Source organism: Cygnus olor, chromosome 1 (assembly GCF_009769625.2).
Source record: "Cygnus olor isolate bCygOlo1 chromosome 1, bCygOlo1.pri.v2, whole genome shotgun sequence".
NCBI lineage: Eukaryota > Metazoa > Chordata > Aves > Anseriformes > Anatidae > Cygnus > Cygnus olor.
In genome coordinates this window covers 64,348,126-64,361,410 of record NC_049169.1, presented here as the reverse complement: position 1 = coordinate 64,361,410, position 13,285 = coordinate 64,348,126, and the positions used below count along the sequence as shown (strand labels likewise).

At 43.0% G+C, this 13,285-nt stretch overlaps 1 protein-coding gene across 5 annotated transcripts in view; it reads right to left on the bottom strand.

Annotated features, from left to right (window-relative positions):
* The window catches only part of OVCH1 (ovochymase 1), a 39,776-nt gene that overhangs the window by 7,177 nt on the left and 19,314 nt on the right, over positions 1-13,285 (bottom strand). For 4 of the 5 annotated variants that reach the window (XM_040561893.1, XM_040561921.1, XM_040561903.1 and 1 more), the window contains 9 exons: positions 12,546-12,702; positions 10,696-10,803; positions 8,349-8,570; positions 5,300-5,425; positions 4,751-4,889; positions 4,021-4,163; positions 2,941-3,075; positions 1,799-1,834; positions 445-669 (listed from right to left, as the gene is read on the bottom strand). In XM_040561893.1, the coding sequence (XP_040417827.1) occupies positions 445-669; positions 1,799-1,834; positions 2,941-3,075; positions 4,021-4,163; positions 4,751-4,889; positions 5,300-5,425; positions 8,349-8,570; positions 10,696-10,803; positions 12,546-12,702 (1,291 nt within the window). The remainder of the gene's footprint in view (positions 1-444; positions 670-1,798; positions 1,835-2,940; positions 3,076-4,020; positions 4,164-4,750; positions 4,890-5,299; positions 5,426-8,348; positions 8,571-10,695; positions 10,804-12,545; positions 12,703-13,285) is intronic. The other variant, XM_040561913.1, reaches the window with a different exon arrangement.

Here is a 13,285-nt window from a genome sequence, read left to right as displayed (position 1 = left end):
AGAACCAGAAAGGCATGAAGCTGTTTCAGTGAGCACTTCTATATCCAAAAATCCTGATGTCCATATGGCACAAGACAGCTTTGGTACTCACAGCAGTACCTGCTCAAGCTTTGTTTCAGAGAGTAGGATAAGTATCAAGATACAAAGAATTAAAGAAAAAAGGTGTTATACAAGGAACTGATGTAGTACCATCCCACATATCCGTGACACTGGAAGCCAACAGGTACCAAGTCCAGGCCACTTATACCTAAGGCCCTGGGTGACAGGCCTGCTCTTGGGAAGCCTGATACCAACTTGACTCTGCTACATAGGCTTCTACTGCAGCTACCTAATCAGATAGTGTTGGCCCCTCCCTCTCTCACCTTACAGAGGGATGGAACATAGTCACATTAAATAAAAGGGATCAGAAAAGTAAGGCCACAAATAAGGATGAGTTCAACCTACCCAGGAGTCTTGAAGAGAGATGAGGTCCATCATAAATACTCAAACAATCCCAAATGCAGTCCCTTGTATCCTCAGTTACAAAGTCTTTAATTACAGCCTTCAGTTTATTTCCTGAAATGGAATAAATTGTCCAAGTGCAGTTCAGCATGTCAGGGTAAACGCCAGGGTAACTGGGAGATGTTATTTCAGTGGCTCCAACAGGAATTAGATCAAAGACTGGGCACTCTCCAAAAGAAAAGAAAATAAAGAAAAGATTCATATCACTTGCCTAAACCTGTTTCTGCATAATATTTTTTGAAGCAGGCCTGTTGATATTGGAGAAAGCCAAGATTGTAATGCCAGGAAGCAAGTTCTGTTGGTTGAAATTAAAGTTTGCATAGCTCCCAAGCGCAAGTTCCACACGCAGTTTAAGCAGAACTGTTCAACCAGAAAAAGGGCTACAGACTTGAGGAAACAGACTTGAATTCTGAAGTGATCTAGAGGCCAGACATCAAGACCCTACATACAAGATCACTTGGAGGAAGCTTTCCAAATGGGCCAAATTCAAACTTAAACACTTATTAGCCGCTCTTTAAGTTGCTTACCTAGATGTTTCTCTTTTCTTGCATTTATAGTTGCCATAAAGCTGATCAAAATGAAGTATTCTATGCTGTGGTTGTGTTAACATTTTAATTGCATGTTTTTGTGGACAAGTCTGCATTGTTTTCAGGAGTTTCATAAATAAAATACTTCATATCCAATGTCTACCTACTGGCTAACATTGCACCCCATTTTATTGTGGTGAAAGGGCAGCAGGGTTGACAACAGGCTTCCTGGGCTGAGAGAGAAAAAGACTGAACCTGGTGGAAACATGAAAAATGTAGAAGCTTGATGAGGCTTTTAAGCTTTCACCTTGAGGGTCTCTTTAGCTCAAGATCTGGGAATATGCTTCAGGCAGGCTGGCCAACTGAGCAGAAGTTAAGTGCTCAGGCAGAGCAGGGAGACAGGTTCAAGCATCCTAAATCCAATATACTTGAGTTCACTGGAATTAGCGGAGGGTTTTTATTTTGTTTTAACACTCTCCAGGTATCTATTCATTTCATCAAGCATGCATAGCAGCTCTGGTAGCAGGAACTGAACATAAATACAGTAAAAGAGGGATATGCTGAATGAACAGAGGACATTTAGTACTAATACAGCTGATGTTGCTGGTGACGGTCTCATACCCACGTGCTCACACTTACTTCTGACAGAGGTTAATGCCCAAGCCAGAAATTCAGAACGTACATTAAGAGGTGGGGTCACTTTTTCTTTTAAATAGGCTTTTTCTTTCTTCCATCTCACCAGCTTTGTAGAAAGTTAAAACCTGTCTTACCTTTGTCAGCATCTGTCATGTTTCCAGGTTCCAGACCTAAAAGGAAAGCACTGCCTTACCAGAGGCACATAAATGCAGAGGATGTAGGGCCATGCTGGGGACAGGAGCCTGAGCCAAGAGCAGTTCGTAGCCAGGCTGCAGGGGAGTGGAAAAGGCACCTCCTGGTGTTCAGAGCTGGGGCCTGGAGTGCATATTCAAAGCATGTGCACACGTGAAAGAAAGCAGCCAAATCTCTGTTGATGGTGCTGTTAAGTCTGACAAACAGAATCTGAGAAATTTAGCTGCAATTTAGTTCTGAAGCCTGACACACTTGCACAATACACACACAAAAAGATGTGCTTGTCTGCACACCAATGAAGGCACAGGTAAGACAGGAGAAAGAGGGAAGGGAAAATGAGAATAGAAGTGGCTCAGGCCACTAGGAACACAGAACTGTTTGCTTCTGCGAAGACAAAAGATTTGAACTGGTTTCTTTGATCTAAGAAATCAAAGTAACTAATATGCTTAATGGTGCCAGGGCAGTACTATTCACAGAGAAAAGTGCCTGCCCGTGTCACCAGCTGTTCTCCGGTTTGAGAAGTAAGAGAAAGGTGAAAGAGTGTGAGGTAGGTTTCCTTCAGCCTTTAAGCTCAGAGCCCAATTAACTGGCTAGCTTCCTGTGCATGCAGTAGAGGTGGGGCTTGGAGGGTACAGGGGCATCAGCAGTGCTTGACAGTGGCATTGCCTACAGAAGAGAACTTATAGAAGTAGCAACAGACTGTGAGGGAGTTAGGTAGAACAGAACAAAAAGGGTGAAATGTCTAAGCTAGTAGCTCCTTTCTGCAAGTTCATTGTGGGGAATGAGCACAGGAATTAGATTACTACTTATGCTTTTTATCATCAGCACTCAAAGATACTACTCAATCTTATTCTTAATGGTAATTTCTCTCCAGAATAAATAGATCTGACACACTAAATACTTAAGATATTACTTAACATCCTCAAAAAAAACAGCCACCACACACCTAAATAGCAGTGAATATTTTTGTTCTAACACTATGCATTTCCACCTTTTTCCACTACATTCTGCTCCCTGCCTTTTTTCAGTAGGAGTCCTACTTCCAGCTCTGGTTCGTCCTATCCAAAAATTGCAATAGACTTACTCTGCTCAGGAAATATCATCTGGTAAGTCAGGAGAAAGCCTTTCATAGCTGCCTCAGCCCTGGAAGTGAAGGTCACTGTCATCACTGAGCCTCGGGATTTTACAGGGTAGAGTGAAGCATCGCCACAGAAGTTTCCTGCAAAATAGACCAGGTTGGGATTAAAGCCTTTTTCTTGAGTGCTATAAGGCAGAACCTCCCAGAAGTGTGGTGTTGGAAAAGATTTCTTTCTAAGAGGGGAAACAAACAGTAAAACTCCTGATGCTATTCAGCTTCAAATTCACACACTGGACACACAAGTCCAGAATATAGCTCACTATATCTGAAATCAGAATGGGGATATTTACAGACAGAAATGGTTGAAGACGCCGAGTTATAACCACTACAGACCACTAGGAGCAAGAGCCAACTACCAAGAGTACTCTGGTCAGAAGAAATCCCTCTCTGACAGGCAGACCAGGCTCTTGTGCCAGACATCGTCATACCCACAAGACCTCAGGGCATCCATACTCCCTGTGGAATAAGCCACTTTGTCTCTCACGTAATCAAGACCTGGCACTGAAAAACCTTGTATCCCTAAATATTTGAGCAGTTTAAGTTTCCAGCCTATGCTTTCTCCTCCAGATGACGACTCCACTTCCCCAGCAATATCCCAACCAAGTTGGTAGCCCCTCAGTCAGGGCAGGCAGGTACCTCCCCTCGCTCAGCATGGCAGTAGGAAAAAGTTTCCCTTTTCCTGGCCCCATCACTTTGACCTGCTGCCTCGTTGGCACACAGCTGCAGACATACACAGCAAGTTGCCACACTGCACGTTCAAGCCTGGGAAAAGCAACCCAGACAAACTCGCATTGTTCTGAGGCACAGCAATGCCATGATTAAGACCTCACATCCAATACATTTGATCGCAACAGCATTCCTAAGAAGGGAAAGATACTGAGCTAGCTGAAGTAGCTCCAAGTATTATCAGAAATCCCTCCTGGAGCATGGAAGTGTGCCACGTAAAAATCCCCATCTGTCTGCTAAGAAACTTAGAACCGCTCCTCTGTTTCTCCCACCCCAGCATTAAGGTAAGCACTTTCTCACCTAGTAACTCTTTGGTTAGTCCAAATCCTTCATACAGCATCAGTTGGCCATGACAATTAGACAGATTTCTTTCAGTCCAGAAGTCCAGGACTTCAAGCCTAATAATGGATTTTAATGGGGCTATAATTCTCCAGTGGCAGCTGCTGCACAAAGCAAAGAACAAAGTCACAATGCTGGCATATCTTACAATTGGCTCTTTTTTCCTAGGGATAGCTATCAAAATGTGAGCCAAGGCAAAAAGGGATTGTAATGCCCATGAAAAAGAAGTCAAAGATGAGATACTGGTCCAAATCTATTTCAGGCATATTATTCATTACTTCTGAAGTTAAACTTTTTGAACAGTTCAGAAGCCTGTGCTATTGCCTTGTGAAAGTTCTCTCTTATCCTACCTAAGCACAATAAGAGAGAAAGAAAAGGAAAACAGATAAAAGATCCAAAAGGTTTTTAGCAACACAGTTAAGCATTGCCATTTTTAAGCCCTCAGTTGTGCCATGTCCAGGAGCCTGACATACTTTATGATGAGAGCTTTGTCCAGATGCATCAGATTTGTCTGACGTTTGCTGGAGTGAAGGTACTGGTGTGCCCTCCCCCCAGTTTTCCTGACTGTTTTTGAAGTACTTGCCCAGTTTTCTAACAGGCACTGTAATACCTATAGATTCATTAAAAGCTGTCTCGTATTTGCAGATTTTAACATGGGAGCTCCAAGAGCCAGAAGAACTCAGGTGCTCACCTGGTGGCATTTGTGTGTCTCATGGGGTATCCTGGTGATTGGATCTTTCCTTCCTTATCTGTAAGAATAGCATCCTTGCATCGTGACAGCTCTGAGCTCATCTTCTCAGGACTTTCTTGGGTATTTCCAGGTTTTTGTCCTAGATGGAGTAAGGACGCAAAACATGAAATTCAGGTTTAGTATTAAATGGACTTTCATCATGGACTAGGACAATTCCTGCATGACATGACATGTTCAATTAGAGGATGAACCAATTATGAAAGCTACTACATTCCTATTCCACTAGGCCAGACCTTGTTTATCATAATACTACAAAACTCAAACTCATTTTAGCCCTATTTCAAGCTTCAGCATTTTGCAGTCAGTTGGTTTTACCCAGGCTAGAGCTCAGAAGTGTTCTATTTTATGCATGCTTGGAGAACATCTTTACGGAAAGTCTCCAGAAACTCCATAAGGGCATCTTGTAAACAAGGACATTCTTGAAGCTTCAGTCAAACAGCTCAGTTCATCATCTTTAGAGAGAAAAGCAGCTGTACTTCTTGACTGTACCTTGGACTGTGAGCATTAAGTACTCGATGCTGAAAGCAGCAGGGCTGATGGAGCGGAATACCACCTTCACTGTGGGCCCAGGGCTCCAGAGGACCACAGGAGACATCAGGGTACCACACAACACAGCTAGAAGCAAATCCAAGCACAAAACCATTGTAAAAAGTGATGTTTTATAAGCATCTCTCACATAGGTAAAAATCATACTCTATGGAAAGGCAGAAAAGTGGGGAACTACTCACGTTTCAGAGATGCTCACTGCAAGCAAAAGCAGAGAGACTCCAGCTCCCGCCCTTCAAGAAATGCCCTACGGCTGGCCAACAGGGACTTGTGCAGTTCATTGCTTAGTATCAGCTGCCTGAAGTTCTACGTACAAGGCTAGACACTTTGCTGTAACCATCCCGAAAGATTGCTAAACTACTTAAAGATTCATTCTTACATTTTAACTGAAAATGACATGGGACAGGAAACTGGCATTATTCCACCTCCACTGATAGACACTTTCAGTTGTTAAGCACACTAAACTATTCCGGGGTTGTTTTTGGCTCTCTAAATTTTCCAGCCTCTTTCTTCCCCATCACACCAGAATTCTAACTCACGTCAACATTGAAGCCCAAGTCTATGTTTTAGGTTCCTCAGTAAAAGAGATTCAGTTTAGAGACAGGCACCCACTGACTTCTGTTGCTCACTAGCTCTAGAGAAGGAGTGAAGGAAAAAAAAAGATGCTGTTTCAATATGTTGGCATATAAATAGACATAGAAATCTAGTTTAATATACCCAACCTTGAAAAACTGCCAGCCATAACAAAATACTATTACATAGCAGTGAGTCTGTGCGCTGGAAGATGCTCTAGGGAACTATCTATTAGGCTCCTATTAAGGGAGAAGTTTGACTGATGGCTCCATTTCTGATAGTATTTTCCTCTGTCCTGCATATAAATAGTTATGATAGTTAAACTGTTATTCTCAGCTGTAACAGGCATATTTTTTTTTGTACTTTTATAAATAAGTTCTTGGAGGAAAACAGCTGTGGAGCACTCCAAAAGCTCCTTAGCACATCTTCTCTTTCCTGTTCTTTCCCTTCCACCTCAGAGTTAGATGACATGCTACATTACAGACTTGTTTTTAATCACTGGTGTGACATAAGAGGACAAGAGACTACACAGAATAGCTATTATCTAAAAACTTTCTCCAGAGGCATTACTTAATTTTGGAAATATTTGGAGAACATAAGTTCCATGCCCTGGAATTCACCCAAAGGGCTCCCAAAGGTTGATGGTGGATTTCTCCACCACTCTTCAAATGAATGCTAGCGTGGATGCCTGCCCAGTAGAAATCCTTCTGTATAATTACTTTATAATGTCTACAATCATTATAAATTAAGTTTATATAAAGGCAGAATAAAGCAAGGGGAGGAGTGGAGATGGAGGGGAAGAAAAACTCATTGAAGAGCTAGGAGAAGAAACATCTTCTCAGGTCAGCACACCCAATATAAACTCTGCAAGATCTAACCTTCATGAACTTCCCCCCACCATCCGTTTCTAATTATTTCCCCCTTCCCATTTACATTTTGGTCCAACAACTTCCAAGTAATACTCCTTATGTTGCAAAAATTAGTAACCTTTCTGAGCCCTTTACAGCAGCCTATAAAGCCATTACCTTTCTTCTGCATCACCTTTTTTAGCTTGAGTCTGAGTCTCTCCCAGTACACAGCCAGACCGACCCCTGGAACCTGTCATGCTCCTATGCTTATACATCATTTTTGGAATGACTCTGAGAAGGTGGGGGAGGAGGAGTAAACCAAGTCCCCATATTAAGAAAAATGAAATTGGATTCTCAAGTTTATATAGCAGCAGCATTTTTATTCTTATCTTTAAATCCTTTCAGACATGGGCATCTTGGCTGGCATTTCTCATGGCTAAAAATGTAGAACAGTGACGATATTTGAATGATAATAGCTAAACAAAGCCCATCATTTGTGTACATGAGTGTAGAGGCATGGATATCCTCCCTTCTGTCCCATGACTTCGCCACAGTGAAGGCAGGGATAGAATTTCTTTATATGTATGCATAAGTGTTTATATATTACACAGCGTGTACTGCAGACAAAGCTAGTATTGGAGGTACCATTTCAAATAGATGTAAGAGCATGCTACTGTCCCACACTTCGTCTCTTCCATTTTTCCCCCTCCTTCTATTCCCCTATTCTGTGCACAGATCCTTTGAAACAGGAAACGAAAAGCATTCTCTCCACACTTTTTGAAAAGGCTCAGCTCACTGGCGTTACACTGACGTGCTCCTGCTCCCTGCCACACTGCACCTCCAACTAGATTTTACTAACTGCACAGCATACAGTACAAATACAAGCCACACATGCAGACACGCTGGCCTCCAGAAATCTAAACTTTATGGTAAACAGCATTAAAGCTCTCACTTTCATCTTTATTTTCTTATTTTCATTCTGTGGTTTGTCTTTATGTAGACTAGTATCCCAGTGAACAGACTGTACCTCAGCAGGGTCAAAGCAAGGAAGACCACAGCCCTCTGCATGAAAAATAGCATGTCTTCTGGTGAAAGGAAGAGCCACACCCCTGTTCCCCAGACCCTAAAGCTTCAGAGTGATTCATTCCATCTCCAAGATGCATATAACACATACTGTCATCACATTTCATTATGTCAGAGATTTTGGGGAGTATGGAGAAAAGGGAATTAACTTTGAATAAGGAGCTGCCACTATCACAGGAGTCACAAGTCACTTACGTGGACAAGACTTTGCTATACCAATTTACTGAAATATCACAGCTTGTTGCTATCTAGTCTGTTTTATCACTCTCTAGTGGACTAATAGGGCTGCTCTTCTACTGGGTCAATGCAGCATGCATACAGGGATTAAGGGCTTCAGTCAAGTTTACAACCCAGGCTCTTAAATTTAATTAAGTCTACCACACATCAGAGCCATGCAATTGGAGATGAAAACCCTTTCTGAAACTGTCCCAAGTAAAAGTGAGAAATTTCTAGTACTAAGCATCCTCAGTTGTATCACTTGTTGTTACCTAGTTCTTTTCTTCCTCCTTGACTCTCTTCGTAAATCCCAAGAAACTCCTCTCGGCAGTTTGGTGATGTTCTTATTGACAGATGCTTTACCATAATCTTTGCCATGCCCTTTGGAGACACACGAAGTATCCAAAAGCACTCTGGGCTTCCCACATACCCTGACAAGAACGGAGCAGAGATAAACCCCCGGGGCTCTTCTAGCTCCACTTCTGATACACATTCTGTGGATAAATACACACTTCAGTGATAAAAGCATCAAGAAGAGACAGTAAAAGCTTTATATAAAACCTGCCAGTTCTGCCCATGATCGAAAACAGTCTAGAAGGTCAACAAAAGTAGCGGAAAATAGTTTTCTGGTGTGTGTACATGCATACACACATTTTTGAAACTCGTTCTTTCACTCTCTACCTCCACAGGTATTACTAGATATGATGGAAAACTGAATATTCTGATATCATGAGCAAAAGCACAGCTACTGCAGTCACTGGAAGGGCACACAAAATTAAGCATAAATATAGGGTTATTTTTTTTTTAAACCAGATCCATTCGTTTTGCCTAAATAAAAAGTATTCCTATCAGTAAAAATTATTAATTTTTTAAACTCCAGCATGCAGACTGGTACAATCCTGCAGGATCTTTGAAAGTGCATAGGATCATGAAGTAGTCCTGTTGCCTTAGCCTCAGAGACCCAGGCAGCAGACACAAGGTAGGCAACAAAGGGGTGAGATGCTAGGTTGTAGAGGAAAGAAGACCAGCTTGCAGATTCATTTTGAGCTGTACTATAAATCAATGCCTGAAAAAACAGATGAACACATACCAGGTTGGTCATGTCCCCATGCTAAGAAGCCTACCAAGCTGAAATGTTCACTCAGTATTAAGGAAGAAATTACATAATTATTTATTCTTCCTTGACCTTGCAGCCAGCCTTTGACGAGAGTTATGAAGTATTACGCTTTTGTCTGTTCATTCTCTAGTTCTCCAGAAACAGTAGGAGAGTGCTTAGCCTGCAGCTACAAGCATACACAGTGCAGTCAGACTCAACACTTGTTAAATAAGAGACCAATCCAACAGGGAAATATTTGGAAGCATCTGAGTAGTTATAACAGAGCAGGAGGAGAGAAAACAAGATCACTAATGAGAACTGTATGTCCCTTTAGTACAAGTATAATAGGGTTGTTTGCCTCCCAAGGCGGCAATTTTTCAAGTCATACCCTCTGTAGAACAGCTTAATTCTGTTTAAGCACGATTCCTCCTACACCAACATTTATGAGCTTTCTGCTAGGACGGGATGCTGACACCACACCGTGTCTCTGCGTACCTGCATGGGGTGCTGAGAGCACCGAGGGGGAGGAGGAAGAGCTGAGCCCCTCGGGTTGCAAAGCAACGAGTTAATCATGCAGCTTTGTGCAAGGGCAAGGCAAGGGCTCCTGCCTGCATGCAGCACTGCTGGAAGACGTGGGCCCTGTGCTGGCAGCGGGGACTGCAGGGAACAGCTGCCATCTGGAAGGAAGGTAAAGCCCGTGGGGCTGAGACACAGAAGCTTGTCTCTAGGTACATTTTAAAAATCATTTTTGCATTCAGGGTGAGTCCCAGGTTCAGGTCATTGTGGCACAATGCACCTGCCATGGTTTGAACTCAGCCAGTAATGAGCAGCTCAGCTGAGATAAGCCTGCTCCAGTGCAGACGAGAGGCTCATGTGCATTTCCAGCTCCATCTAGCCAGTGCTGGAGCTGCTGGGCTAATGCAAGGAAAGCATTCCCACCTCCTGCTGCTTATCGCTGCAGGGACCTATTTTTATCCCAGTGGTGCGATGTTTTGCAGCACCACGAAGGATGCCAATGAGAAGAGGAAAGCACACAATGCGTGCCAACACCCTGGCTACATCACAAGTCCTCAAGCAGAGCTGATGGCACATCCCCTCCTGAACATTTATTTGTTGCCAGAGCCAGTGTCACCCAGTAACTTGAGAATGCCTCAGCCTTTCCATCATTCCTCGTCCAACACTTTCTCTACATCTGATACTGTGACACTTTCAAATGCTTTATCAGTGGGGGGAGGCACATCAGTAGGACAGGGCTGTTTGCTGTGCTTTAAAAGCAACAAGCTGACAGAGCTCCTCACCCAGGAGCAGGGCTCTGGTGATGCTAGGTACACGTACAAGAAATCAAGTAATTGTCCCTACCATGAGGAACTCAGTCTAGAATACAGAAGATGTGTTTTAGGAGACACACTTGTTACTGAGCTCCACCTAGAGCTGCTCCCCAAACTGAACCAGCTCCACTACCTCCTGCAAACCATATGCTGCAGCCTCTTTCACACAGCAGCTCCACAGAGCTGCACAGTTACCCTGTGCTGATGCCTCTCCCTGTAGCTTTGCAGGCAATTTCACCAGCTGCTCCTGCACCAAGGTTCCAGGTACAGCATTACTTCCCCATGGCATGCTCTGTGCAGAATCTGAGGAGAAGCACAATGCACTTAATTTAATACAAAACTCAGTAACAGTTTATCATGGCCAAGCACTTCTCGCAATACACAATCACACCTGTATGAAAGTCAGGTAAAGGAGCCAGTGGTCAGCATCTGGCTCAAAAAGCCCTCAGGGCTTTGAACCTTTCATATCAAACTATGTGCAAAAGCTTAATGCAATACTAGAGCCTCCACCTCTAGGAAAGATTTACAGCTATGGAGCCGAGCAATTCCTCTGCATAAACTACCTGATCTCCAGTAAATCCACAAAAGCCATTACAGCCTATGGAGCGCCAGGGTCAGCAGCCAGTTGTGTCAGATCCAAGGGTATGGAAGATCTCCAGCCAGCTCCAAGCTTACCTGTGGGGATGCTCTGGCTACCATACAAGTGATAACTTGCTTCGTTAACTGGTTTTAGCTAGGAAGAAAGTTCTCCCTTAGTCAGCACCTGTACTAACATTTCTCTTAGGTCTACACGGGACTATGAATGGCACCATGAGGGAGAAAGACAGACAGCTGCAGCACAAAGCAGCAGAGTCCAAGTGCTCATCAGACCCCAGAATGGAGCATTATCCACACTGTGCTCTTTTCTTTAATATATACTTTAATTTCCTGCTCATAACTACAGCACACTATTCAGGCTACAAGAAAAAAAAGTATTGTTAGCAGAAGTCTTCCGTTTTCTCTTGGCTGTAATATAATAAAATATAGGGTGGGTAGAAACAAACTCTGTCCAGGATTAGCTCTTTCCCAAGAAAAGTTGTGGGACAATCCCAAATACTCACTAAATGGAGAATTACATTCTTGGCTGTACATGTGTGCAGGCAGGGAAGGAGGAGGGATAAAGCCTTGGAAGACAAGTGTTTTACATCAGCAGTTTCCCAGCACAGCTACTTTGAGCCAAAGGCCAAAGTGAAACATTTCTCTAGAATGAGAGATCAGTTTATTTAACATGGAAAAAGAGACTTGAAGCTATCTGGTGGCTCTTGAAGTCTCTTGAATCATATCACGTTAAACAGCTTGAAGGAGTGGATTTCTCCATTCACCAATGAAGCTATAAAGCCATGTTCACCTTGGCCTGAGGAACCTCAGCAGGAAAGAAACTTCTGGGAAGCGGAGAGGGCTGGTGCAGCAAAGCAGTATGACAATGCTGGGTTCACAAAGTACTTCATATGGGTTTGCTCCCCTCACTTCTATGATGAGCGCCCCCAGTTTAAGAACAGGGACCGCTGTCTTTGTAAGAGACCCATCACTTTCATTGTATCAGTCCTTATTCACTAGTACATAAAATATTTTCCCTTGTACCTTTTTTGCAGAAATTTATCTTGCACATATGTGCATGCACACACAAGTTCAGTTTAGTGTTGTCCCAGACTATCTTGTCTATCAAAGCATGGGTCTGGTAGGAATTTTCAGCAGCAGCTGCTTTATACTGAGAAAGGTATTTGTCTGGAGATTATATTCCATTTAAGAGCCAGAAGTGTTAAATACAAGTCTTATGCTTCTGAAACTCCCATTCCAATTTCTAGTAAGGTTTTTTTTTTCCTTACAAGGAAGGTGCAAGGAATAGGAGGAAGAAGGGACTGTCTGCAGGAAGTCAGTGAAGCCATCTGGATTTTTTTCCTTCTTTCTTGTAAAAGTCTACCAGACAAAAATCTCAATGTACTTGGAATATTTTCCACAAAGGAGTTATATCCAGGACTCAGATTGTTTAGACAAGGAAAACTCACCTTTCATTGTCAGTCTTATCCAGTCCAGGAAAATCCTCACCCTTGAGTAGACTCCTGGTTTCTTTGTACTTGCACAGCCAACACCCCAGCTGACAACGCCGTAAAGAATAAACGGTCCGTTTTCCTTCCTGCAAACCAAGGGGCCACCAGAACCACCCTAGGAACCAAGACACAGGGAGATCTTGCAGTTCTCATTTGGCCTCTGCACTGCTGCAGCTGAGAGGAGAGCTGTCAAAGATCAGATTTGCCCAAGAAAAAAAGTCTCCGTGCAAGAACAGGGCACAGAGCTGCTGGCAGCTCAACCCTGGATCTGGAACAAAGACTGATTTAATGGCTTGCTTATCGGTGTGGAATAAAGGCTGAGCACAGGCTGAAAACCAAAAAGCACTAGTCAATCATATTTTATGGTATGCATCATTTATCAGTCCACCATAAGACTGTGGTATTGAGGAGAACCTGCGTTTTAGCTTGACAATGCCTCAGTAAATTACTTTGCCTTTTATTTACTCAAGTGTTCTTACCAGCTTGCCTCATGATTTCAGGGAGATTAGTTAGTTCTCAGACACTGCTCTGAACAAGAGTTTTATAAAACATGGAAATCACCACAGATCACCTTGAAAAGTATGCCTTGAAAGGGGTTCCAAGCCAGCTAAAATTAGGAAGTATTCACTAAGAAGAAATGGGACTTGGAAAGTGCAGGGAAGAACATCTCCACAGGCATCTTGAACATTACTGTCCAG